Below are 26,549 nucleotides of genomic sequence, written 5' to 3'. Positions count from 1 at the left end.
GCAGGGTTCAAAGTTGTGACATTTGCCTGGTTTAGTTTTCAAGTTTCAAGTCTCTAACCCATCACTGCTTCCTGTATGCTCGAGTTGGTTGGACTGCATTGTCTACCCGTAGGCTACATCACTGGCATGTCCTTGTTTATAACCCTAACGACTGTCAGGAACTAGGCTAACGATTGCCAGGAGGTACTGAACGACTGTCAGGAACTAGACTAACGACCCCACTTAGGACCCTTTGTGACTCCTGGACACATCCACAACTCTTAAGGCTGATTTATACTTCTGCGTCTCCCCTACGCAGCAGGGGCTGACGCGGAATTGAGCCCCACATACTTGTGCATCGGTGTGTCTGTGTCGCGCAGCAATTCTCCGCCGAAACTCTAGAGGGCAGTGCGGTCTCTATAATAGCCGGCCGCCTGCTTCCGGTCCCGCTACGATCTCTGTTTACTTTTCCACAGAGTTTCAGAGCGTGTTATGTTAATCTACAGCTGATACATGTTGCTGTTTATCATACAGACATGATTACATGAAGAATAGAGAGGAGGAGATGAAATACACAGCCGCCGAGCGGACCAATCACAGGGCTTGAGGTCCGCGTCGGCTCTACGGGGAGTTACATTTTGGAGGAGGTGCACGTCAGCTACGTGCGTAGGCCTCGGCGTAGGTACGGGAGCTACGCGGACCCCCGGCATAGGGTACGCCGTTGATTCAACGCAGAAGTATAAATCAGCCTTTAGTAGCTTATATCTTTGAGCTCTTCCCCAGTCTGGTCAGAACTGAAGAAGCCTTTCGGAGGAGAGGTGAAACGTCTTTAAGAATTTCTAGCAGTCCAGTTGCCTTACGGATCAAGCTTTGGATTACCATGATGACTGATGACTGAGAACCTTCACAGACATCTTCTTTATAAGGCAATTCTTAACCTGCTTCCCTCATATTTATGTGATTTTATTCATTTAAAAAATACTGGAAGCTACAGTCTCCACTCTGTGATCCAGTCACAAAATGTACTTTTGCTTTCAGTCCCCAGAGTGCGTCTTGATATGGGCAGAAAGAGTTTTAGATATGCTGTTTGAGGGAGCTTGTCTCTTTAAATATTTCTAAAAGCAGACTGAAAGCTCTTCAGGAAGATGCATCAGCTTGTAGACGCTTTGACTGATGACTTTTGATCTGACATGCATGATATGCTGTCATCTTTTAGAATTCTGTGTTGTTTGTCTGTAACTTAGTTTGAACGTGATGCTGACGATCTTGGCCAGGACACACTTGTAAAAGAGATTCTTAATCTAAAATTCTGATTCTAAATTAAATAAATATTTTTTTAAAGGTGTGTGAACCGCAGAGCTCAGAGAAGAAGGACATTTATCAGCACCAACTTGGGGTTGCAATAATCCCATGTGCACAAGCAAGCAGAACCGGAAACAGGAGATCTGACCACCATGGAAATCCCACTGCAGAGCCACTCAGACCCTCCAACGCACAGGTATGTAGTGCTCATGGTGGCGTCAGCACAGACGTATGAACCAGGCTCAAGGCGTGCACCACATAAAGCCACAAATGTACTCGACACCTTTTCATTTCATCATTCTCAACTTCAACCAGAGAGGAAAACCTCATCAGTGAAATCTGCAGGGTGGAATGAAAACTTTGAGACTGTCTGCAGCAGATGATTAAAAACCAGCACTGCACGACAAGTGTAGTGTGTGTGTGTGTGTGTGTGTGTGTGTGTGTGTGTGTGTGTGTGTTCGTCTTGCACCCTCACCTGTTTGGCTCCCATAGACTCAAACATCTTCTCCAATAGGACCCTCATCTGCTGGATGTTGTTCATCAGCACGCAGGGCTGGAGAGGATGAAACACAGAGTCAGTGAAGGACAGGAGGCGGGGAAGTGAAGTAAAGAAGTAAAAGTCAAAGAAAGAAGACAAATAAAAGTGTGAATGACATAATAAAGAGCAGAGGAGAAAAAAAGGACGACAGGAAGATAAAAGACTCAAACAAAGAGAAAACAACAGAGGTAGAAGAGTTATATAAGCGGGCAGCAGCAGCTGAAATATTAATCTGCTTCACAGAGGGAGCTCCTGCTTTTACAAAGTTCAGTCCCCCTCTCAATCCCAGCGTTCTGGGTTGGTTTCAGAGACGCAGCAGTACTCACTATCTTCTCTTTCTCGCAGTAGGAGGGGTAGCTCTTGGCCAGCAGGGCACAGTACTGCAGCAGCACTTTGGTGATCGTCTGAGGAAACAAGATGAGACACAAGAAGGAGATGTTTACACAGGGACTCTTCTGAGGCAGCCAATCTGAGCTCTGGGATCTGTTCTGTAGTAGGAGAGGATAATGTGGTTTGGATGGCAGACTGGCCTGTCTGTGAACCGACCGGTCTACCTGTGTGAGCTCATGGTGCCTGAGCAGACACACAGGTGTGGTACAAAACTGTTGGGCTGAGCAGGAAGGAAAAGCTTTGATGGGACAGGTGATCTAAATTCCAACTCTCACGAGTCTTCATTACCTGAGTCTAGTCCAAGTCGACTCCCTACGAACCATGTTTGAGTCCAAGTCCAGGCGAATCTCCATTACTTGAGTCTGAGTCCAAGTCTAAGCCTCAGGTGAGTCCCCTTGACCTGAGAGCCAATGACCTGAGTCTGTATCTGAGCCAATCTCAGTTACTTGATTCAGAGTCCAATGTGGGTTTCAATTACCTGAATCCAATAGAGATGAGTCACCAGTACCTGAGTCAAGTTTCCATTTCTTAAGTCTGTTTCCTAGAGGAGTCCCCACTACCTAAGACCTGGTCTGAGTCCCATCCCCATTACCAAAGTTGGTGTTGCAACTAGCCACCATTACCTGAGACCAAGTCCAGGTGGACTCACCATTACCTGAGTCCAAGTCCAAGTTGAGTCCCTCTTAAATGATTCCAAGTCTCATTCAAGCCCTTATAAACTGAGACAGACCCAAATAAGCCCCCATAACCTAAGACCCAATTACCTGAGTCTGTGTCAGACGCAAGTCCCCTGATTCCAGTCCAAGGTGAGTCCCACTTACCTTAACCCAGTCAAGCCCCCCTTGTCTGACTGTGAGTTGACTCCCCAGGACCTGATATCAAGTCTCAGTTAAGTCCTTATTACCCGAGAATTAACATGTGATATGCTATGAACAGAAACTGAAAGTGAGTCAAGTTTCTATAACCTGAGTCTGTTTCCTAGAGGAGTCCCCACTACCTCAGACCTGGTCTGAGTCCAGTCCCTATTACCCAACTTTGTGTCAGTTTAAGTCACGATAACCTGAGACCAAGTCCAAGTGGAGTCACCCCATTTCAGTTTGAGTCCCCATTCCCTGAACCCAAGTCAAAGTAGAGTCCCCATTACCTGAGTCCATCCAAGTGGACTCACCATTACCCGAGTCTATAGCCTGAGACCAAGTCTGAGTCAAGTCCCCATTACTTTATCCAAATCAAGCCCAAGTCAACTCCTTACTACCCAAGTCGGAGTCCAAGTGAAGTCCCCATTGCATACTGCTGAGTCTCAGCCAAGTCCTTATGACCTGAGACAGATCCAAATAAGTCCCCATAAGTCAAATACGATGTGTCTTACACTTAAGTACTACCACACTGCTCAGACGATGCGTTGACCTCAAATACTGCCGGTACTCAAGAAATGAAAGAGACAGGAGCTGTAGTTCGTCCTCGAGGTTTACCCTGTTTAGCTTGGTGATATCGAGCTGCATCAACGTGCTGCACATATAAATACTGCAGGACAAATAATGATTCCAAGAGGAAATATTTGCTGACGTGTAATGAGGTGGGAAATCCAGTGGATGTCTTTGTTAGGCCTTTGAAGCCTTTGGGTTTAAAACAATGAATGTCAGTTGTGTTTACCATAAATACTCCACTGGGTGCTTTGAATTAAATCAAGGTTTAATTATCCCGCCTTGATGTTCAAACCGGGACAGGACATGACAGAAACTCTGCCTGCTACCTCTCAACGTCTGAGAGATTTCCCCCTCTTTCTGCTGAGTCAGCCAGATGGCAGATTACTCTCATGCATTAAATATGTGGTCTGATAGCCATCTGTATTATTCTGTATACTTTCCTCTTGAGATTTAACTCTGCCTTTGTTTTTGACTGTTATTTTTTCCTGCTGTTTTTGTCTCTTCTGTCAACTCAAGCTCTCTGCAAGAGCAAAAAATATGAGTGGAAGAAGGAGAGATACAGGGGTCGCTAAGAGGCAACAAGAGGGGGAAACCATAAAAGATAAAGATAGATAGATGTGAAGATGAGGAGGAGATAAGATGGAGAGCTCATGGAGGAGCAGGAGAATAAAGAAGTAGATGAAACAACTCAGACGGGTGGAGATGAAACGGAGGAGAAGGAGACTGACGGGAGAAGAAAATGAAAAGCATGTCAAGGGTTGGGGACAGAGAGGTGGACAGCTCAGAGTGATGGCTTACATTAGCCATTCTTTCTTTAATGAGTCCCATATCGATTGAGCCATCACACCACACACACACACACAAACACACACACAAACACACACACACACACACTCACATTTCTCCTGCAGAGAGAGGTTTGTTAGATTTAATGGCTTTGCCTAAAAGCAGCTGCATTGAATTAAATATGAGGAAAAATATGACATCAAAGGCTCAATATCAAAACACTAGACTTTGTACATTTTGCAAACAATTGACCGAAATGGATTAGTGGATATTTGGACGATACAAAAGATTCAAGAGTAAAAGAAAAAACAGGATTCGAGCATGAAAAGCTCCTGAGACTACTTACAGTTTTAATATTGAATATTGATGCAACTCTGGCAATAGCCTCAGAGATGAAAAACACTTCATAGCCATGTATTAAGTGGTCGAATATTTGTCCTATAGTCTGGGTTTGATCGTACACATGAACAATACTCTCTTTAAAAAGATAGAAAGCATTTAGAGTATTGTTTACAACCACAGGAGAGAAGAAATGAAGAGCACAAACTTTAACAAATGGATGAACTCTTTGAAAATGTCCCTCTTTTAAAAAGGTCTTGACTGAACATTTGGCTGACTTAATTACATCAGTCATTTATGTATAAAAGGCACTTTACTCTAAAGTGACGTACATCTGAGAGTTCAACACAAGTGAGGATCTAGACAAGAGGGAACAACATGAGTTTCTACGACGGCTGGGAAGTGATACGCAAATTCACAAAGGATGAAAACACTTTAACAAAGTTGGAGACAAATCTACCAAGACCAAAACAAATGTACATTTAAGGAAACAAATTTACAAAATCAGAACCACTTTTCAAAGAGACGGAACATTTTTTATCAGTCCTGAAACAAATGTGCAAACGTCAGATTCTACCAGAAATGGAATAAACCAAATACAGGAAGTGATCAGGAAGTGATTGAGTGAGCGGTTTGTTTTAGCGGAGACAAGCTGACTATCCTGCCAATCACAGGTCAATCTGATGTGTCCTTTCAAAATAAAAGCCAAACAAAATTTGAAAAAAATAGCGATAATTTGGGATTTTCTTTATTTATTCATTTATTTGAAGTTATATTTTTGGCCTTTTTGCCTTTGTTTGATAGGACAGCTGAAGAGAGACAGGAAATGTGGGGAGTAGAGAGCGGGGGAAGACATGCAGGAGATGGTCAACCGGCCGGGAATCGAACCGGCGACCTCTGCGACAAGGACTGTAGCCTCTGTATGTGGGGCCCTTAAACCGCTAGGCCACCAGCTCCCCTAATTCTGGATATTTTCAATCAGAGATTATGAACAAATCCCAGTTTCAACTGATTCATTTTAATCCAGGCTAATAGTGGAACACTATTCAGTGGGAACTGCAATTTTGTTCATAATCTCACTTTGAATTTATCCAAAATCATTGTAATATGCTAAATTTCCAATGGTTTTATTTTGAAATTCCAAATCAGACATAGCTGTGAATGGCAGGAACACATTTTAAGGTGTTCTCTTATCAGTCTGAGTCAGAATGTTTTGTTAATGTAAGATATATATATATTAATTCCCTGGCAGTTTCACATTTTCACATTACAGACGTCTTTTATTTTGAAAATCTGTAAACTGCTCTCTCGATCTCTTCCGTATCACTTCTGGTCTTTGGTACATTCCTCTTCCAGTAGAATGTGACGTCTGTAAAAGTGTTTCATGCTTTGTAAATCTGCGTTGCACTTCCCAGCTGCAAGATGATTTTTCTCTGTGTGTGTTTTTCATGAACGACTATCCGGACCATGTGTTTAACATCTCACCTTGGCAAAGCGTCGGTTATAGTGAGCCACCACAGCAGGGTCTGGACAGTCCAGCTTCTTGATGATCTCAAAGCTCTGGTTGAGCTGAGTGAAGATGTCGACCACGGAGCTGGAGAACAGAGCGTGCTCAGACGTCGGCTGGAACTGCAGACGGAGAGAGGAGAAGAGGACAAGAAGCAACGTTTAGACAATGGGTACTTGGGCCCAAGTCCAAGTGTAGTCCCCATTGCCTGAGCCCTGAGTACATGTCTGAATCAAATCCCTAAGTCACCTGATTCTGAGTCCAAGGAGAGTCCCAAATATATAAACCCAGTCTTGGGGATCGCAGTACCTAAGATGGGTCTGGGCCGGAGCCAAGTCCCCATTACCAGTCCAAGTCCAAGTTGAGCACCCATTACTGAAATCTGACGCAATACTACCTTATCTGAGTCAAGTCTAGGTCAACTCCCCCATTAACTGAGTTCAAGTTGAGTCCCCATTACCTGAGTCCCAGTCCAAGTGGAGTCCCCATTACCTGAATCAAGTTGAGTCCCGATTACCCGAGCCCAAGTCCAAGTTGAGTCCCCATTACCCGAGCCCAAGTCCAAGTGGAGTCCCCATTACTTGAATTCAAGTCCAGTCCCCATTACCTGAGCCCAAGTCCAAGTGGAGTCCCCATTACCCGAGCCCAAGTCCAAGTGGAGTCCCCATTACTTGAATTCAAGTCCAGTCCCCATTACCTGAGTCCAAGTCCAAGTGGAGTCCCCATTACTTGAATTCAAGTCCAGTCCCCATTATCTGAGCCCAAGTCCAAGTGGAGTCCCCATTACTTGAATTCAAGTCCAGTCCCCATTACCTAAGCCCAAGTCCAAGTGAAGTCCCCATTACTTGAATTCAAGTCGAGTCCCCATTATCTGAGCCCAAGTCCAAGTTGAGTCCCCATTACCCGAGCCATAGTCCAAGTGGAGTCCCCATTACTTGAATTCAAGTCCAGTCCCCATTACCTAAGCCCATGTCCAAGTGAAGTCCCCATTACTTTAATTCAAGTCCAGTCCCCATTATCTGAGCCCAAGTCCAAGTGGAGCCGGCATTACTAAGTCTGAGACAAGACTACCTTATCTGAGTCAAGTCCAAGTCAACACCTTATTATCTGAGTCTGAGTCCAAGTTGAGTTCCTGTTACATTCTTCCTAGTCTCAGTCAAGTCCTTTTTAACCTGATACAGATTCAAATACGCCCCCATAACCTGAGACCCAATTACCTGAGTATGTGTCTGAGTCAAGTCCCTAAGTCACCTGAGTCTGAGTCCAAAGTGAGTTCCAATTATTTGAACCCAGTCTAGTGGAGCTCCCAGGATCAAAGTCTGAGTCAAGTCACCATTACCTGAGACCAAGTACAGCGGGTGTCCCCATTGCTTGAGTCCAAGTCCAAGTGGAAATTTTTCCTTTGATCAAAACAGCAGCTCTACTTTCTTTGTGCTGTGACTCATTCGTTTCCCTGTAATCAAACAATAACTCAATCCCTCCTTATTTCCTTTCCTAGCTCCTGACTCTGTGTCCTCGTGTAATTACTCCACAGATTTCATGACACTGTGACCACTTCATTCGTTATCATTCCCTGGAAACGCTGAGGGCTTATTGACCTGTTGCACTAATCATACGCTCCTAAAGATAAATTCATCAGCTGAATGACTCACGTGGAAAGGGAAACGTTGCCCTGAGGGGTGGTTTGCTAGTTTGTGGTAGTTACAGAGAAGCCTGCCACATATTTCCCCAGCGTGTCTGAGTCCTGATGTATCCTGTCTGTCTCTTTTACGGCTGGGGACCTGCTGTGTGTGGATCCATAACGGGTTTCCTTAAGAGGCAGATGGGGCCAATAAGCCCTTCCCTAATAAAACCAGTCTCTAATGTACTCCCATAAGTTAAAATGCATGTACCATCAGGATGCTTAAGTAGTCAGAGGGAGCAGAACGCTATATGCTTTGTGTATTCTCTGATGGTACATTTACAGAAGCATCCGTCCTGCATTTAAGAAATGAAGATGATGGTAGGTCACGTGAGTAGGAGACATGGCACGGTAACACTCCTCTGCAGGTGACAGACCTTTAAGCCTTTGTTTTCGCCTCAAAAATTTATAATTAGTCCACAAAGCCACGGAGAAGGTGTATAAGATACGGATGCGTGAATGTCTTGTGCTGGAAAACGCAAAGAGACAAGACAAACTGTTAAACAGCGTGATATCAGCTGGCGTGCCACCAAACAATTCATGGCAGACAAGGAAACACCGGGCTGGGCCGTCCACCTGATCGCGGAGGTCTCAGGCATCAAAGAATCGTTTCAAAAAAGGTTTGATGAACTGAATGAATCGATCAATGGATTGAAAAGAGATACACGAGCCACTTTAAACAGAGTCATCAACGCAGAAAAGCGCATCGGCGCTGTGGAGGATCAGATGGCAGGTGATGAAAACCAAAGAAGTGGGCGCGTTAAAAATCAAATTAACCAACTTCGAAGCTCACAGTAAAAGAAATAATTTAGTGTTGGTGGGCCTGGAGGAAGGAGCGGAGGCTGGCGACCCAAACAACATGATAAATGACATTCTCAGATATATTTTGGATTTAAAAGCCGATGACAGGGTCCCAGAGGTGGAAGGACACCACCGGAGTCTACGTCCCCGTCCGGGACCATCCGAACCTCCTCGTCCATACCTAATGCGATTGCTCAGGTGGAATGACAGACAAACTATCCTGAGAGCCGCGGGGAGGAGAAAGGAGCTAAACTGGAATGGAAGACGATTCTACGTATTCCAGGATCTACCGGTGGACATTAAGAAGCAGCGTGCCAACTTTGCCGATATCAAGAAGAAGCTGCGGGGCACGGGCCTACGATATGGTCTACTGTATCCTGCAAGGTTGATAGTTACCATAGAAGGGAATAAATACATCTACAACAACCCCTCTGATGCGGACAAGGACTTAAAGGACAGGCTTCCAACTATTTTTTGTTAACGTGGACGAAAGGATGAGGTATGAACGCACCAGTAAACTACAGGCCTATTATTAAGAATGACTTCCATGTTTGATCTATATGTTACTGTAGGCCTTATAATGTTTGTGGTTGCTGATGTAGATGTGACTAGATCACTTTGGTGCGGACATGCGGAACATAAACAGGTCCGTGCGCTCTTTGTCGAGTCGCACCGGTCCTGTATTAATTAGGCTATAATTTATTATTGTTTTCGCAAGGTTATGGTCTGATCATAGCGGACAGGTCAGCTGTGCTTTTCTGTTTTCTCACGGACAGAGAATGGATTTTGATCCCTTCTCTTTTTTGTTATGTGTGTATATGCCTTTTGGCAAACTTTGTGCTGTTTTTCTTATTTTTTGTTACTGTTTTCCCCTTATGTTTGTGCAGCTCATTCATGATTCCAGGGCAAGTTTTTGTACGTTACGTTTCTTCCCTTTATTGCTTTACCTCCACAATGAATTAGTATGCGACATGATTAAATGCATTGAAAAAATAAATACAATTAAAATTAAATATGACTACTATTAAGTTGATTAGTTGGAATGTAAAAGGGATTTCGAATAAAACTAAGAGATATAAAATTATTACCCACTTGAAATCCCTGGATTGTGATGTCGCAATGCTACAGGAGACACATTTGAAAGATGCTGAGTCTGTTAAGTTAAGGCAGAGATGGGTCGGCCAAGTCTTTTCAGCACCAGGTACTGGGGCCTCTAGAGGAGTCAGTATTTTGATATCAAAGCGTACAACTTTTAGGTTATCTCAGGAAATAGCTGATAAAGATGGAAGATATATCATCATATCAGGTTTTCTACAGAATTTAAAGTGCACGCTAGTGAATGCCTATGCTCCAAATACAGGTCAAGCCGAATTTATTTCCAAGTTGAATGTGACTTTATCTCAATTTGCTGAAAACCCAGTCTTTATGGGGGGAGACCTTAACCTGGTCAGCGATCCGGCTGTGGACAGGTCTAGTCGCCCACTTCCGTCTGATGGAGCGCTATCAGCAGCGCTTAATGAATTAAAGGAATCTTTGGCAATGACTGATATATGGCGCGTGGTAAACCCTACTGCTCGGGAATATACGTTTTATTCTCACGCTCATAACTCATACTCTCGGATTGATTATCTTCTTTTATCACAATCTATGGTGGAGAATGTGATTGACAGCAAAATACACAGTATGATTATTTCAGACCACAGCCCCTTATCTGTTCTCCTCTCTCTTTCTGTAAATAACCATAAAAGTAAGCAATGGAGATTTAACAATTCCTTACTGAAAGACAACGAGTTTGTGTCTTTGATAAATGAGAAGATAAGCGAGTTTATAACTATTAATATAGGTTCAGTGTCCTCAATCCAAATAGTATGGGAAGCATTTAAAGCAACCTGTAGAGGTTGGATAATTAGCTATGCCACAGCCAAAAAGACAAAAAGGGAGATTAGGAAAACCAGTTTAATGTCAGAGCTTAAGACTTTAGAAGTACAGCACATGCAGTCCCCAAATGACATAAGACTAAAAAATGCAGTGATGATCTGTAAGGCAGAGCTTCAATTAATTATACATGAGGAATCAGCATTTGCACTGTTCAAACTGCGCCGTAAATATTTTGAAAGTGGCGACAAAGCAGGCAAAATGTTAGCCCTAAGGTTAAAACAACAGCAGAATCGTCAATCAATATCTTCTATATGTGATGATAAGGGTACAGTCATTTTTGAACAAAAACTAATCAACACAGCTTTCAGAGATTTTTACTCTAATCTTTACCAGACAGAAGGTACTATAAATGAAAAGAATATAGAAACATTCTTTCAGGACATTTCCTTACCATCCTTAAAGGATGAGGATAAAGAAAGTTTAGAGACACCTGTTAGTGAGTCTGAAATAATTGCTGCTTTGAAAGCCTTCCCAACAGGGAAAGCACCAGGCAATGATGGCTTTTCTATTGAATTTTATAAATGTTTCCAACAAAAACTAGCTCCACTTTTTACTTTATTATTTAATGATATATTAGCCGATCAATCCATGCCATTGACTATGCGCCAAGCCACAATTTCTTTGTTGCCCAAACCTGGCAAGGATCATTCAAATATGTCAAATTTTCGCCCTATAAGTATGTTAAATAATGACTATAAGCTTTTTGCTAAAATTCTTGCTATGCGCTTACAGACTGTCATCTCCTCATTGATTCATCTTGATCAAGTTGGGTTCATTAAAGGCAGACTGGCCTCCAACAACATGAGGAGACTTTTCCATGTCATGGAGAGAGCGGGCACTCTTCAGCATCCAGCCATAGCCATCTCGCTGGATGCTGAAAAGGCCTTCGACAGGGTAGAGTGGCAATACCTGTTTTATGCTCTCTCTAAGTTTGGTTTCGGACCAGTCATTCTTGGCTGGGTGAAGGCCCTCTATAACAAACCAGTTGCATCAATTAAAACTAACGGCTTAGTATCTGAACCTTTCCAACTCCAAAGATCCACCCGACAGGGCTGCCCCGCCTCACCATCTCTATTTATTCTGGCTCTTGAACCTCTTGCATGTGCTATACGAGCAGAGAGAAAAATAACTGGCATCAACATTGGGGGATATGATTTTAAAGTTAATTTATTTGCTGATGATTTGTTATTAACAATATCACAACCAAGTCTGTCAATCCCTCAGGTGTTGAAAATAATCAATGCATATGGAAGGTTCTCAGGTTATAAGGTAAATTATAACAAGAGTGAAGCCATCCCCTTAAACCACCTGACCTTCTCTTCACACCTAGGCTCCACCCCTTTTCAATGGAAACCAAATATGAAATATCTTGGGTTAAACATTAAGACTCCTATAAAAGACATTTTTGATTTAAATGGCCCACACCTCCTTAAAAAGATCAGGGATGACGTCAAAAGATGGACAGTCTTACCTATTTCATTATGGGGCAGGACAGATGTGATAAAGATGAATATTCTACCTAGACTATTATTCCTTATATCGGCTTTACCACTTAAATTCCCCCCTTACTGGTTCAAAGAAATTAACAAGTTATTTATAAGTTTTCTATGGAGGGACAAGAAACCCAGAATCCGCTTTAAAAGGTTGACCATGCCAAGGAAAAATGGGGGACTGGGAGTTCCAGATATTTACTTCTATTATCTTGCTTTTAATGCTAGATTCCCTTTGTTATGGGCCTACACATGCAAGAATGAGGTAGGCAGTTGGAAATGGATCGAGGAAAATATCCTATCTGCACATAGCAAGTCTGTGTCACTATCATCTTTATGGTTTCACCCAAAAACCAACTTTAAACTAGAAAATTCTTTAATCCAGTTTTCCTGTGAGATTGTAAAAATCTGTCAGAAGCGTTTATCCTGCAATGGGTCGTCTTTACCATCATGCCCATTATGGAACAATCTCCTATTAACAGCTGGTGGTAGAACGCTAAATAACAAATCATGGCAACTTAGAGGAATAAACCAACTAAGACAGATAATGAAAGATGGTGAAATGGTGCCTTTTAATGAATTAAAGAATAATTTTGACTTGAGTAATGCCGACTTTTTCTCGTACTTACAACTAAAATCAATCGTTGAGCTACTTGTCTCAAAAAGCACCCCCACATGCCTTAAAGGTGAGTTGGATAACAAACTGAGGGAGATTGCTTCAGGGAAAAGATTAGTTTCTAATCTATATAGTTTATTTTCCACTGCTTCCTTGGACAGCTTATCAAATATAAAACATCAATGGGAGAGAGATTTGGGTGTATCCCTGACCACTGTACAGTGGGAGACTGTTCTTAAAAACACAACAGCCTTATCCAAATGTGTTAGATATAAAATTATTCAATTAAAAATGTTGTATAGGACTTACATCACGCCAACCAGATTAAAAAAAATCAATAATTCCCTCTCACATTTGTGCTGGCATGGCTGTGGCGAGACAGGAACATTGATCCACCTATTATGGCACTGTCCTTCCGTGAGGAGATTCTGGAACGAGGTTACTGCAAGATTGAGTTTTATTTTGAAAGTAAAAATACCACCCTGTCCGACAGTCTGCCTTCTTGGCACCAGAGTAGGAAACATACGCTCAACACTTATACAACGAATTACCACGCTAGCCTTTTTGTCAGTGAAGCGTATTATTATGATGAACTGGAAAATACGTAGACCAAATTGCTTTAACATCGACGATTGGTTAAAAGAATTTATGGATTTATTGTCAATGGAACGGGCAGCTTCATCCCTATCTGAGTTTGATTGTGGAGATGAAGGACCCTGGAACTTTATAAGGCAATTTTTGGAAAAGAATGTTATTTGATTGAATTTTCTGTAAATGAGCTGCGCCCCCCCCCCCCCCCCCCCCCCCCACTAGACATTACTGTCTAATGTCTATTTATTATTGTATGTTGTAGTTTATGTAGTCTTATGTGAGTTTGTCGATTTATGTTGCACAAGTGGTGTACCAGTGTATTGTTCTTTGTTTTGAAAAACAAATAAAAATATGAATTATAAAAAAAAAAAAGAAATGAAGATGAGCCTGTGGGAGCCTGTTTTATCTGAATGCAACTTTTAACTAACAAACTCATTCAGGTTTTCTAAAAAGGTTTAATCGTGAAAGCTTTTTTCATTTATGCTGAAAAGCTCCACCTCAGGACCAAGTCTGCTGTCACTCCCATCCCTGAGCTCCTGTGTTACACTAAATATGATCTTTCTAGTATTTTCATGTGAGTTTGCTTACTGAAATTTAAAACACAATGTCTGATAGGAGAGATAAGCCTTGATTTTTGGGGGGTTTTCTTCAGTTCAGCATGCAGAAATTATAAACCAATCATCCCTCCTCCCACACACTTCCTGAGAAAAACAGACTGAAGCTCTTTACTGAGTGCAATAGACAGTGCTGTAACGAAGCGACGCCATCATATCACCTTTGCACTTTGCACAAGAGTAGGCTTCAAACTTTCCTTTTTGACAAAGCTTATAGTTAGAGCTGGATCAGGCTTGGACCAGCTTTTAGTTATGCTGCTATAGGCTTAAACTGCCAGGGGAACCCCCCCCCCCCCCCCATCACTTAATTTAACTCTCCCTGTCCCATTAAAGTCACTAACCATAGACCTTTCTGGAGTCCCTGAGCTCCCTTGTCTCGTAGGTTCCTCTGAGTCGCAGCCGTAGACGTGCCAGACTCCAGCTGCTACAACTACTACAATCCGTCTCCCCACTATCATCTCTCTCTCTCTTCACCTCCCTCTATCCCTCTCTCCAACACGGTCTCGGCAGATGTGTGTCTAACATGAGTCTGGTCCTGCTGGAGGTTTCTGCCTGTTAAAGGAAGTTTGACACAGTTTGTGTGTGTGTGCCTGTAATACCACTACGCTGCAGTCCTGCTCATCATACCTAAAGTCTCTAAAAATAGTATGGGAGGTCGAGCATTCAGTTATCAAGCACCTCTCCTTTGGAATCATCTACCAGTCAGGGTCCGGGAGGCAGACACCCTCTCTACTTTTAAGAGTAGGCTTCAAACTTTCCTTTATGATAAAGCTTATAGTTAGAGCTGGATCAGGCTTGGACCAGCTCTTAGTTATGCTGCTATAAGCTTAGACTGACACACTGGGATCACTTACTTTAACTCTTCCTGTCCCATTAAAGTTACTAACCACAGACCTTTCTGGAGTCCCTGAGCTCCCTTGCCTCGTAGGTTCCTCTGGATCTCTGTCGTAGACTCCAGCTGCTACAACTGCCACTATCCGTCTCACCACTATCATCTCTCTCTCTCTTCATCTCCCTCTATCCCTCTCTCCAACACGGTCTCAGCAGATGTGTGTCTAACATGAGTCTGGTCCTGCTGGAGGTTTCTGCCTGTTAAAGGAAGTTTGTCCTTGCCGCTGCAACTTGCTAAATGCTGCAAAGTGCTCTGCTCATGGTGGATTAAGATGAGATCAGACTGAGTCCTGTCTGTAAGATGGGACTGGATCTGATCCTGTCTTGATGTTGGGTCTTTGTTAATAATAGAACATAGAGGACGGTCTAGACCTGCTCTGTTTGGAAAGAGTCTGAGGAGAACGTTTGTTGTGATTTGGTGCTATATAAATAAAGATTGATTGATTGACAATGCAAACCAAATAAAGCAAACACAATCAACAATTCTTACAGAAGCTCTCCTGCTCTCATTCAAAGCATACATCACCAGTCTAGATCACAAACCTCTGTCCTCAGACTCCTCTCATAATGTTCCAAGAGCAACAATCGAGTCTTCTGAGGACAGAGTGCAGTTTCTGCAGCAGCAGCAGGAGGTCAACAGACAGCACTTAACCATCGTTCTGACAATCTGAGACCGGCTGGACAAAAGCAAACTCAGGACTCATGCTGGTTTTTATTCTGCTCTGGGTGTCGGTGGGATGTTGAAAGCAGTTGTTTTGCTCTTTTTTTGAGAGAGTAATGTGCTTTAATTGTGCAGCTAATGGGAGTTTCATATTGTCATTTGTGAGCTTTATATGAAAAAAGAGCCGTTTCTCATCTCAAGTGAAAGTTCTGACATCCATCAGCAGGCCCTGATTGAACTGTGATTTCTTTTCTGTGATTGTTTGTAACTTCTGTTATCAGGAGGAAGTCCATTACCTCTCATGCTCTCGCTTCAATTTCCTCCATATTGTTATCACGATGACCTGAGTCTCAGAGTTTATACATCAGTCATAACGGCTCAGATCACAAACATAATGTTTCGTATGCACTCAGTGAGGAGCCTGCAATTTATTCCTGTTTGCCTAAATGTCATTTTGACATCTGGTGGGGTAATTTCTCAGACATTTGAAGTCTGCAGTTATTCTTTCTGACCGCTACAGCAATGAAGCTTTATTAATTTGTGAATAAAAGCTTGATTCACATCCTCGTCCTTGACTCACCCCTTCTCTCTTGTCTCTCTCCAGCGCTCCGTGCATGAACTCCATGGACACCTCCTCGTTCTCCGCCAGCCAGGCCAGCACGAACTGCAGGAACCAGCTGCAACGAGGAGAGGGAGGAAAACACTGTTACCTTTAATGTGACGGCACAGGAAAAATGAGGCGGACATGAGCAGCATTAGCTTAAAGCGAGATCAACAAGATCACAAAATCTGAAGCTCCAGTCAGATTATGGAAGCAAATAGTTACTTTTAAATGAAAAAGCTAATTTGAAAACCAAATTGCATTAACAGAAATGCTTATTAATTATCCAAATATGGGTGAATTATGTGACTCATGACTAAAATGAATACTCAATAATCCTATTTGCATTTTAATCTTGATCTTCAACAATGCTCATTATTTTACACAAGCTACCGTACTGGATGTGTGGTAGAAACGGTCGGTCTGACAGGTGAAGTCTGAGGTCACTTTTCTGCATCGTGCACATTGCGATTTCATTTTCGAGGTTTGTTTGAATATTGAGAATGATTTAGCAAATTTGAAAACTTAATAGCAATGTCCTTTCTGTTTTCAATTGTGTTACAGAATGTGCAAGCTTGAAAATAAAAGTTAAAAAGACAAAGGAAGGATTGCCTTTGTATTTTATTTACTGGTGACACGATATCAGGAGAAAAGTTATAACACATATATAATACTGTAACAGCTCTACTGTTTGTTAAACGTGTTCAGTGTAGATGTTCTTAATTCCTACAGTGTTGACGGTTAGTGAAGGCATCAGGAGAGGTGTAGAGTGTGTGAGTAGGAGAGAGGAGAGACAAGAGGAGAAGTTCTTCATTCATTCAAACATTGATTGTTGTTTTGTTGGTTGGTGTGATCACGGCCGACAGTGACCGGTTATTAAAGATCAACGTGTTCACGAATCGGCTCATCATCCCTACAGCGTCCGGACGGACGCTACAGTACATCTACATTTCTGTAGGACTTAGTAAATGTCATTCATTCTTCTGCTTGTTAGAGCCCCCGTGGTGAGAGCTTTTTAGACTCTGATCCGGACTACAGTCCTGAGCAAAGCACCTCATCAGGTCAGAGGGGACAGGCCTGAGGACGAGCGAGAGGGGCAGTGAGTAGAGTCAGGGGAAGCAGACGCAGGGGACGGGGACTCAGAGTGCACGCCGGGGAAATGTACGCTCTGCAGGAGGTGGGCAGAACGGCCGGACGGGATTTGATTGGTTTAAAATTTTGGCACCCAAAAAACGGTAATTGGTTGGTGTTTTCCCAGGTTTACTCCGTCTGTAGATAGCAGCTTTTCTTCGCTCTTCTTTAAGAACACATTATGTATTGATTGCCATCAGGACATAAAGATCATTTTAACCAGTATGACAAAAAGTGGATCTAAATCTGATTACCAACCCCAGCTTTAATGCAATTTCATCTTCACATTTGCTTTTTCATTTTAATTTTGGTAACCATTTGCCTCCATAAGAGATGTCGTGTATCACACCTACTCTACTGAAGCGACCGACTTGTGAAGGTAATCTTTCTTTAACGGTCGTAGAAATTGTGAATCTTGCAGATTTGAAAATGTATTTTTTTCAGAAGTGTTTCCTTCCAATCTCCCCGTTCCTTTTAGTCTTACATGTTTTTTAATTTACTCCTTTGTCCAATAAAAGAAATCTGTGAAATGATTTTCTTCTAATCGGCTCCCATAGTTCTCTCTTTGCTTTCAAAGCTGCTGTAGAAGTACAAAAATATCATTCTTACTCTCCTGTGATCGATATCTCAAGTATCCAAAGCTAACGAGGAGACGCTTGAGTGAGTGAACAATGAGCAAAGTCTCAGCATGAGGCGCTGTGATCAATCAAGACGAGCTTTTGCTTTGTCCAGAGGAGACGGGGAATGATTGAATTAGATAATGAGTGAGTAAAAAGTGTGTGTGCGTGTGTGTTTTTGTCTTTGTGTGTGTGTGTGTGTGTGTGTGTGTGTGTGTGTGTGTGTGTGTGTGTGTGTGTTTGTGTGTGTGTGTCTTACGCAGGATACTCGGGCACAACGTCGGTGAAGACGGGCAGCTCCTTCACGTACTCGTTGTAAAGCCACTTGACCTTGAAGTGCAGGTTCATGTAGTCAGCGGTCTTACACAGTCGGTGCTTCTCGTGCTCTGTGAAAGCCACACACACACACACACACACACACACACACACACACACACAAATATCAAGGTGGGTTGCAGGAGTTACAGTTTTCAAATTGTTGGTAACCTATGGAGAAACACTGTGAGGCATTGTTGGTCGGTGGACAAGAAGACAAACCTTGCAGCAGTTTAAAGCCAACAAAAATGTTCTAACTAAGATATTTATGGTGCACAGACTATTATACAGAATATATTAAAATATCAGAACTGAACTTTAATTTTTGAAATATTCTCAGTCAAGTTTTGCCATATTGGAAATGATGAACTCAACCTAACTTCTGTCGAAGCTACTGTGAGGTAAAGAGGCGGGCTACAGCTACAGGGTGCCCGCCTGTCAATCAAGTCAGCCCTGTCCTTATTTGGGCAAAACTTGTAAGTTTAATATCTTCAAAAATACAGAGTTATGAAGAAAATTCACCCCCAGTACAGTGTGTGCCGATAGAGAAATGAGCTATTCAGACCTAAACTGTTTTTTTGAACCAGGCTGTAAACATGTAAATTTCTGCTGTAAAGATCATCTTCTTTGAATGGGTGTGTATGTGGTTTCCTGTGTTTCTGCAGCCAGCCTCTGGTGGACACTCAAGGAACTGCAGTTTTTAGCACTTCTGCATGGGCTTCATATTTCAAGACCACAGGTTGCTGCTTGGTGGTCCCTGGCTTCACTTCAAAGCGGTGAAGATGACAGCTTGTTGTCATTCTTCTATTTTTCTAACTGCGGTGGATTTCTTGGGAACTTTGGGACCTTAGTTTGATTGTTGTGTCAATCAAAAACTTAGCCACGCCCACACAGTCCTGAGAAATGGTCTGAACTGTAAAATAAGCTGTTTTTTTTAACAGAGTTTCTTCATAGCTATGAATGTTTCATTTTCATGACACATTCCATTTTGATATTCTATATGAAATTTAAATATTCAAAGTCACTTTCCTAGAGGCTTTACAGAGAACTGGACTTTAGGTCATGGTTGAGGACTTTACACTAGTAGATCCAGGTACAGGTTACCCCTAAAATCAAAATTTTGATGCATCCTTTTAGCCTTACCCATAAAACTGCCCATCAAGTGCAGTCTGGTTTGGCTCAGGTGACATATAAGATTTAGAAAGATATCATAGCTCAGAAGAGACTAAACCTGCAGTCTCCTCAGTATAAGGAGAGCACAAGTGAGCATCTGAGAGTTCACATCCAGAGGAAGTGTCTGCAAGCCAAAGGCAGCTGAGTAATACCATCGCTCTGATGGGCTTCATATTTGAAGACCGCAGGTTGCTGCTTGGTGGTCCCTGGCTTCACTTCAAAGCGGTGACGATGACAGCTTGTTGTCATTCTTCTATTTTTCTAACTGCGGTGGATTTCTTGGAAACTTTGGGACCTTAGTTTGATTGATGTGCCAATCAAAAACTTAGCCACGCCCACACAGTCCTGAGAAATGGTCTGAACTGTAAAATAAGCTGTTTTTTTTAACAGAGTTTCTTCATAGCTATGAATGTTTCATTTTCATGACACATTCCATTTTGATATTCTATATGAAATTTAAATATTCAAAGTCACTTTTTCCAGAGGCTTTACAGAGAACTGGACTTTAGGTCATGGTTGAGGACTTTACACTAATAGATCCAGGTACAGGTTACTTCTAAAATCAAAATTTTGATGCATCCTTTTTAAATCCTTTAAGATTTAGAAAGATATCATAGTTCAGAAGAGACTAAACCTGCAGTCTCCTCAGTATAAGGAGAGCACAAGTGAGCATCTGAGAGTTCACATCCAGAGGAAGTGTCTGCAAGCCAAAGACAGCTGAGTAATACCATCGCTCTGAGGCTTATTACATCTAAAGAGGTGCATCTGCTGCCTTTCTTCTGATTCTTTCCTGACCTCCCCCGAACAACAAAGTAAAGTGGGTCATCAGTATGCAGAGGAACCGGTCTGCAAACATCTTTCTGTACATTGAAGCTGTGCGAGGAGGAGAGTGGTGAGAGTTATTTCTGCATTTTAGATTCAGAAGGAAACTACAAAGAAATTAAGACATGAATTGGATTTGTGATTTATAGTTTTGATTTATGTTTTCATATTTTACACTCCCTCTCTTCCTCTCTCCCTTTCTCCCCCTCTCCCTTTCTCCCCCTCTTCCTCTCTCCCTCTCTTCCTCTCTGTTATTGCCCAACTCTTACAAAGAGTGAGATCAGGCTAAAACACAAATATCAGTCCCTCCAGGATTTCGCGGGATTTTTTTTGTGATTGTTGCGGCCCCAAAAAGCCTGAATTTGCGACAGCTTTTTGAAAAAATTGCGGTGATAGTGATAGTAAATATGCTAAATTCCAGTTGTTTTTAGAAAACATTCTTGATGTGGCCACTGTGACTGTATTTTGATTCTCTTGATTCACAGAAAAATGCCATGAAAGGACTGTATTGCACATTTACGACGGTCCCTGAATGCACCTCGCAGCGACTGATGCACAGTCAGTTCACGGCACTCTGAAATGAATCTGCATCTTTGTTGACCAGGAGTTGATCAAAACTTACTGAATGTGTCTGATGTTTCACCAAACTGGATTAAATCAAGCTGTAGATGCAGAGCTTTTTACGGTAACCACGGCAACAACGTCAAACCTCAAATATTAAACAAACGTCCCCGGTTGTGTCTTTGTCACTAACGCACACCGGGGGGTAAAAATCATCAATGAAGATGAGACAGATGCATGGAGGTGAGGAGAGCTGGTTCATAAAGCACACCTGCTGCAGGTAGAGACCAAGCTAACACTGAGCCCCTCAATCTATAAATAACAACGTTGTCATCATCACTTGTCCTGCCTGCTGTCCTCTTTTCACCCGTTCTCTGTGCGTGTTTTACTGTTGAAAAGTGCCGATCAAGTGAGGACTTATGTTTATGTTCCTAGGAAGTGAAATTGGTGACAAAACCGATGACGTACAGGGGCTGAGGTTAAGGTAATTGGTCAAAGTTGCGAGAAAGTTGCGGTGATTGTATAAAATTGCAAGGCCGCGAAAAAATCGTGCTGATTGGTTGAATTTGCGTTGATAGTTGTGATCGCGAAATCTCAACTTCCTGGAGGGACTGAAATATACATGATATATGAACAGGCACAATTCCCTAAAAGCTCTCATTCATCCCTTCTATTGTTGTTTAGTCCAAAAAAAGTTGAACAAACTTGCTATACACACCTAACTATAAATACAGCTAGACTCACACACACGTTCAAAAGTCTTACCGGCATAGAAATCAACTTTGCGGATTCGAAATGAGGTGGGAGCTGAGATGGTGACAGAGTTATAAAACAAACCAACAGAGGTTAGAAGAGGATGGAGAGGAGAGTTTGATGAATCAAAGACAGAGATGATATGGCTTCAGAGAAGAAGGAAACAATGTTAGAGCATGGTGTTAAAGGAGCTTGAGGAGAGACTGGACTAGACAAAGTCTCCTGAGGGACTCTCTACTGTTAAATTAGAGACTTGAGCTCTTCTGTGAGAGCTTACTCTGCTACATACCTAAAGGTTTGCTCAGGGTTTAGGCTGTGTTGTGACTAGACATGATGTTTTTACTACAACTCACACAAAACAAGCTAATGTACTCAGGCATCAGTGTGTTTGAACCTAGTTGCACAGTCAGCAGGCAGAATATTGAGCAGCTAATCAGGTCGCTCATCATTTTCCCACACTATCTGCTCCGTCTAAAGGTCCAACTCACAAAGCATTTGTCATTAATGATTTTCAGATGCAAACACACCGTCTAATTCTGCAGCTCTGTGCAGTTTGCTCTTGTTTCGGGTCTGATTCTGGAGATGAGCTGTCGGCATCTCCACTCTCTGCTGCGTTGTGCTCAAATCTGTTCACATACAGATGATGAGCTAACTGGGTAGGGGACTTGGGAAGTCTATCCATGACAGTGCTGATACATCTGTCATGAATGTCCCTTAAATCAGCCCGAAAGAGCAGCTAATCGAATAAAGGTGTGATTGGATGTGCTGAGGTTGAGTCTCAGACAGCCCCCAGAGTGATATGACACCTGATTACACTATAATGTCAAAGCAGTGTTGTAGTCGAGTCCCCAAATGTGTCAAAGTAGTATTATGAGGCTAAACGTAGAGGTATGTTACTTTAAGGTCATTCAAATGTTTAAGGGTGACATCCCATAAACCCTTTAAGGAGGTTCATTTGCATAAAAAGGGGTCTGAATGAGCTCATAATGGATCATCTGTATAAGCACAAGCAGCACCTGTGCACAGACAGGCTACTTGTTTGGGGTGCATTAACTCTTTACTCTGATTTGAGAATCAGATAGTTTGTTTTGTTATCTTTGCACAGGTTTAGAAGATGCAAAAGCTGCACCATACTTTTGTGAATCAGGTGTTTTGAGTTTATAGACTTTGTAAGTATTTTCCTCTTTCGTTGGATGCACATATGTGATCACATTTCACATGTTTTATATGTCTTTGATATGTCCCATTCTATTCCTGTTTTCCTCTGCATGTTGCGGTCTGTCATATCATTTGCATATTTAGCATATTTTCTGTGACCTCTCAAAGTCAGCTCTTCATTACGACCTAAAGCCAAATAAGTTTGATCATAAAGTAATTTTTTGGACTTCTAGATCATAAGAAGGAGGTTTTTCCAGGTTTTATTCTCAGACTGAAGTTTTGACTGACTTATAATTCACAATCCTGCATGAATAAACACACTTACAGTCTCTTTGAATGCATACTCTTATGCATTAGAAGAGCATACTCTTACTGCATACTCTTACTAAAGAGCCTTTCATGATTTATTTTATTTATTTTATTTATTTAATTTATTTAATTTATTTAATTTAATTTATTTATTTAATTTATTTATTTAATTTATTTATTTTACTTATTTTATTTATTATATTTATCTTATTATCTTAAATTTAATGAATGTATTTTGCTTTATTTGTTAAAACAAGTTAAATTCATCACAAATATATATATATTTTTTTTTACATACATTGTATTAATTTTTTCTTCTTTTTTTAAAGTTACATTTTGGGCTTTTATTTCTAGAGGACAGGACAGTGGATAGGGCAGGAAACCAGGAGAAGGAATGACCCAGGACAAGACTTAACCATCAGGCTAAATACACGCCCACTTTTTCCTTCTCTTAAAGGGATATTTCAGGGTTTTTTTTAAAGATATTTTTACTGGTGTATGCAAAAAAAAAATGAAATATCCCTTTAAGAGACTTTTATGTCTCTTTTTAATATATTTTTAAAACATTTTCTTCATAATTTTTGCTTTCATTTATGATGTTTTGACCTGTCTGTTTTATTTTGCCTGTTTCATGGACATTAAAAACAGCTGTATGGATACAGGTTAAAGGTGAGAAGACTCAACACTACAGCAGATGTTCCACTACTGACTCTATCATTAGCTACATTATCTCTGTCTACAGTCTCACCATTGTTCCAGTGGCAGTGATCAACTTTATGCAGAACTGGAAGAGATGATGGCAGAGAAGTGAATGAAAGTTGACAGAGTGAGTTGATACAAGCACACACACACACACACACACACGCACACAGTCTTACCCTCCAGTGCATATTTCATGTCCTGAGCGAACAGCTGCCACATGACCTCAGCGCTGACTTTACCCACGTTGAGCTCCTGAGGGAACCTGAACAAGAATAAAAAAACAGACAAAGCTCATAAAAACTTCTGCTTAGCATTTACATTTCTGTGTTCTTGAACAATCAGAAGCTTCACAAAAAAATCAACATGTTGTAAGTATCCCTGTAACCAAAGTCACAGACAGATCCTCCTCCTACGTTTCCGTGGTCTAGCTTCAGGGTTGCAGAATCAAGCTACACAAGAAAGGCAAGAAAGCTGGAACCACACTCTTTAAAGTAGTGTCAGAGACATGCTGTTCTAACTGCAGCTGCAATCAATCTTTATTTATGGAGAGCAACAAACGTTATCTGAAGTCTCTTTCCAAACAGAGCAGGTCTAGACCGTACTCTATGTTCTGTTATTAACAAAGACCCAACATCAAGACCGGATAAGATCCAGTCCCATCTTACAGACAGGACTCAGTCTGATCTCATCTTAATCCACCATGAGCAGAGCACTTTGCAGCATTTAGCAAGTTACAGTGGCAAGGACAAACTTCCTTTAACAGGCAGAAACCTCCAGCAGGACCAGACTCATGTTAGACACACATCTGCTGAGACCGGGTTGGAGAGAGGGATAGAGGGAGATGAAGAGAGAGAGGGATGATAGTGGGGAGACAGATAGTAGTAGTTGTAGCAGCTGGAGTCTGGAATGTCTACGGCAGAGACTCAGAGGAACCTACGAGACAAGGGAGCTCAGGGACTCCAGAAAGGTCTATGGTTAGTAACTTTGTTGTGTCTTGTTAAACTGACATATAAACACAGCAGATCATAAGATGCTTTTTGCAACTCAAACTCAAATCTTGCTTAAAAGATGTCAAGGACATGCTGAAAAGAGCTGTGAAACTGTGTGCTGGTGTTTCAACTTGTTAGATTTTTTGTTTAGTAGTCTAAGATAAACGTTACAGTCTGTTAGCTTATATTTATTGTCGGTCTGATGCGTTTACGTTTACTCACATGGATGTTTGAGACCACAATTCTTTGTAATTTATACATTTTGCAAGCTTTTAAAATAACTTCCATTCTTAGACCTGAGAAGCCAAATAAGGACAAAAGTTGAACAGAAAATCAGAGTACTGACTGGTTGATGATGGGCGTGTAAGAGTTCTTGTCCTCCTCAATGATGGACACGATGAGAGTGATGAGTTTGGGCCAGAAGTCCAGATTCTGGATGCTCGGACCCTGCTCTTCTGGCTCTTTCTTCTCCTCCACTTCTTCTTCTTCTTCCTCCTCCTCCTCGTCCTCCTCCTCTTCCTCTCCCTTTTCACCTTCTTCCCCCTCCTCTCCTTCTGCTTTTTCTTTCTTCTTCTTCTTCTTCTTTTTCTTCTCCGGCTCGGGCTGCGTGGGGAAAGAAGAAGAGATGTAAGAATTTAACTGGATGTGTGAGTGCTCCTGGATCAGAAATGAGATGTTCTGAGTCTGCAAAAAAGAAACTCATGTCGTAATCAAGTGAGTGTAGAAACACATGTTGTAAGTCAGCGAATGATCCGTTATGAATAATTCACAACTACTGAGTAATTATTCCTCCGCTGTGCTGAGACGCTTTATTTTGAATATTCGATCTCCGTGTTTGTGACACTTCTCTCCGCCTACCATGGAGCTGAAGCAGAGACGTCTCTTCATCATCATGCAAAGTTTTGTTAATTTATACTTAACACAGACTGGTCTAATGAGTTCAGACAACACACATTAAGACATGAATCTTTCTGAGCACGGTTAAATATATCCAATGTTCTGGACATAATTCTCCGTCTGACTGAATCTCAGTTAATTATCAGAGAAATGAAGTCGAAGCTGGCGTGAATTAAGAGGTTATTATGGAGGTTTGGAGAGGGTGGAGTAAGAAGTGATTCAGACTCTGTTCCTTGTTGATTTATGTCACTACTGCAGACGAAAGCTACGACTAAGAATCACTGCAGGATGTGTTTGGTGCCATTTATTGTCTCTAGTTGTTCGCAGTGTGAAAGCATTCAGAGGAAACCATAGACCAGGGGTGTCAAACTCATTTCAGTTCAGGGGCCACACACAGCCCAAATTGATCTGAAGTGGGCTGGACCAGCAAAATCCTAACATAATATGTTTGTATGTCTTTTTTGCCATGATGAGTCTCACAGTGGGCTTTTGCTCTTTAAGCACTGAAACCTGCTGCGAACACACCAAACACACAAGTTATCCATTCACCTGACACAGAGTTTAATGTTTACTGCAAAAGAACAGATAGATAATAATAATGAAGAAGGTAAAGTTGACTATTTTGGACCCCTCAGTTCCAGCATGAACAGTTTGCTTGCTGGACAGTGTTGTATGCAGCGGTGTAGTGCTAGTGTTAGTAGTTAGTGGATCATCTTATAGTGCCCCAAAAAATCTTTATGAATCTCAATCGGATTATGCAAACAGCAAGTCATTTATTTTATCACTTTGAGAAAAAAAGTCGCTTTTCAGCTTCTGGTTCACTCAGTCAGCACCACAGACTGTATAAAATATGCTGCTCGACTGCTGTCGAGCTATTATGATGTAAAGAGGCTGGCTGACTAGCCAACTACTACAGTGTTCCCGCCTGTCAGTCAAGTCAGCTGTGCCTCTCATTGGAAGACTCATAATC

General features: G+C 41.8%; 1 protein-coding gene across 1 annotated transcript in view; it reads right to left on the bottom strand.

Moving 5' to 3' along the window:
- LOC117818550 (protein unc-13 homolog B-like) overlaps positions 1–25,135 on the bottom strand; it is a 72,573-nt gene extending 47,438 nt beyond the window's left edge. The window contains exons 1-8 of the mRNA XM_034691487.1: positions 25,029–25,135; positions 23,870–23,955; positions 23,740–23,775; positions 18,160–18,286; positions 16,132–16,228; positions 6,247–6,390; positions 2,146–2,223; positions 1,757–1,834 (exon numbers count right to left, since the gene is read on the bottom strand). Coding sequence (XP_034547378.1) covers positions 1,757–1,834; positions 2,146–2,223; positions 6,247–6,390; positions 16,132–16,228; positions 18,160–18,286; positions 23,740–23,775; positions 23,870–23,912 — 603 coding nt within the window. The 5' untranslated portion in view covers positions 23,913–23,955; positions 25,029–25,135. The remainder of the gene's footprint in view (positions 1–1,756; positions 1,835–2,145; positions 2,224–6,246; positions 6,391–16,131; positions 16,229–18,159; positions 18,287–23,739; positions 23,776–23,869; positions 23,956–25,028) is intronic.
- Positions 25,136–26,549: the final 1,414 nt, after the last annotated feature.

Source organism: Notolabrus celidotus, chromosome 9 (assembly GCF_009762535.1).
Source record: "Notolabrus celidotus isolate fNotCel1 chromosome 9, fNotCel1.pri, whole genome shotgun sequence".
NCBI lineage: Eukaryota > Metazoa > Chordata > Actinopteri > Labriformes > Labridae > Notolabrus > Notolabrus celidotus.
This window is presented reverse-complemented; position numbering and strand designations above follow the sequence as displayed.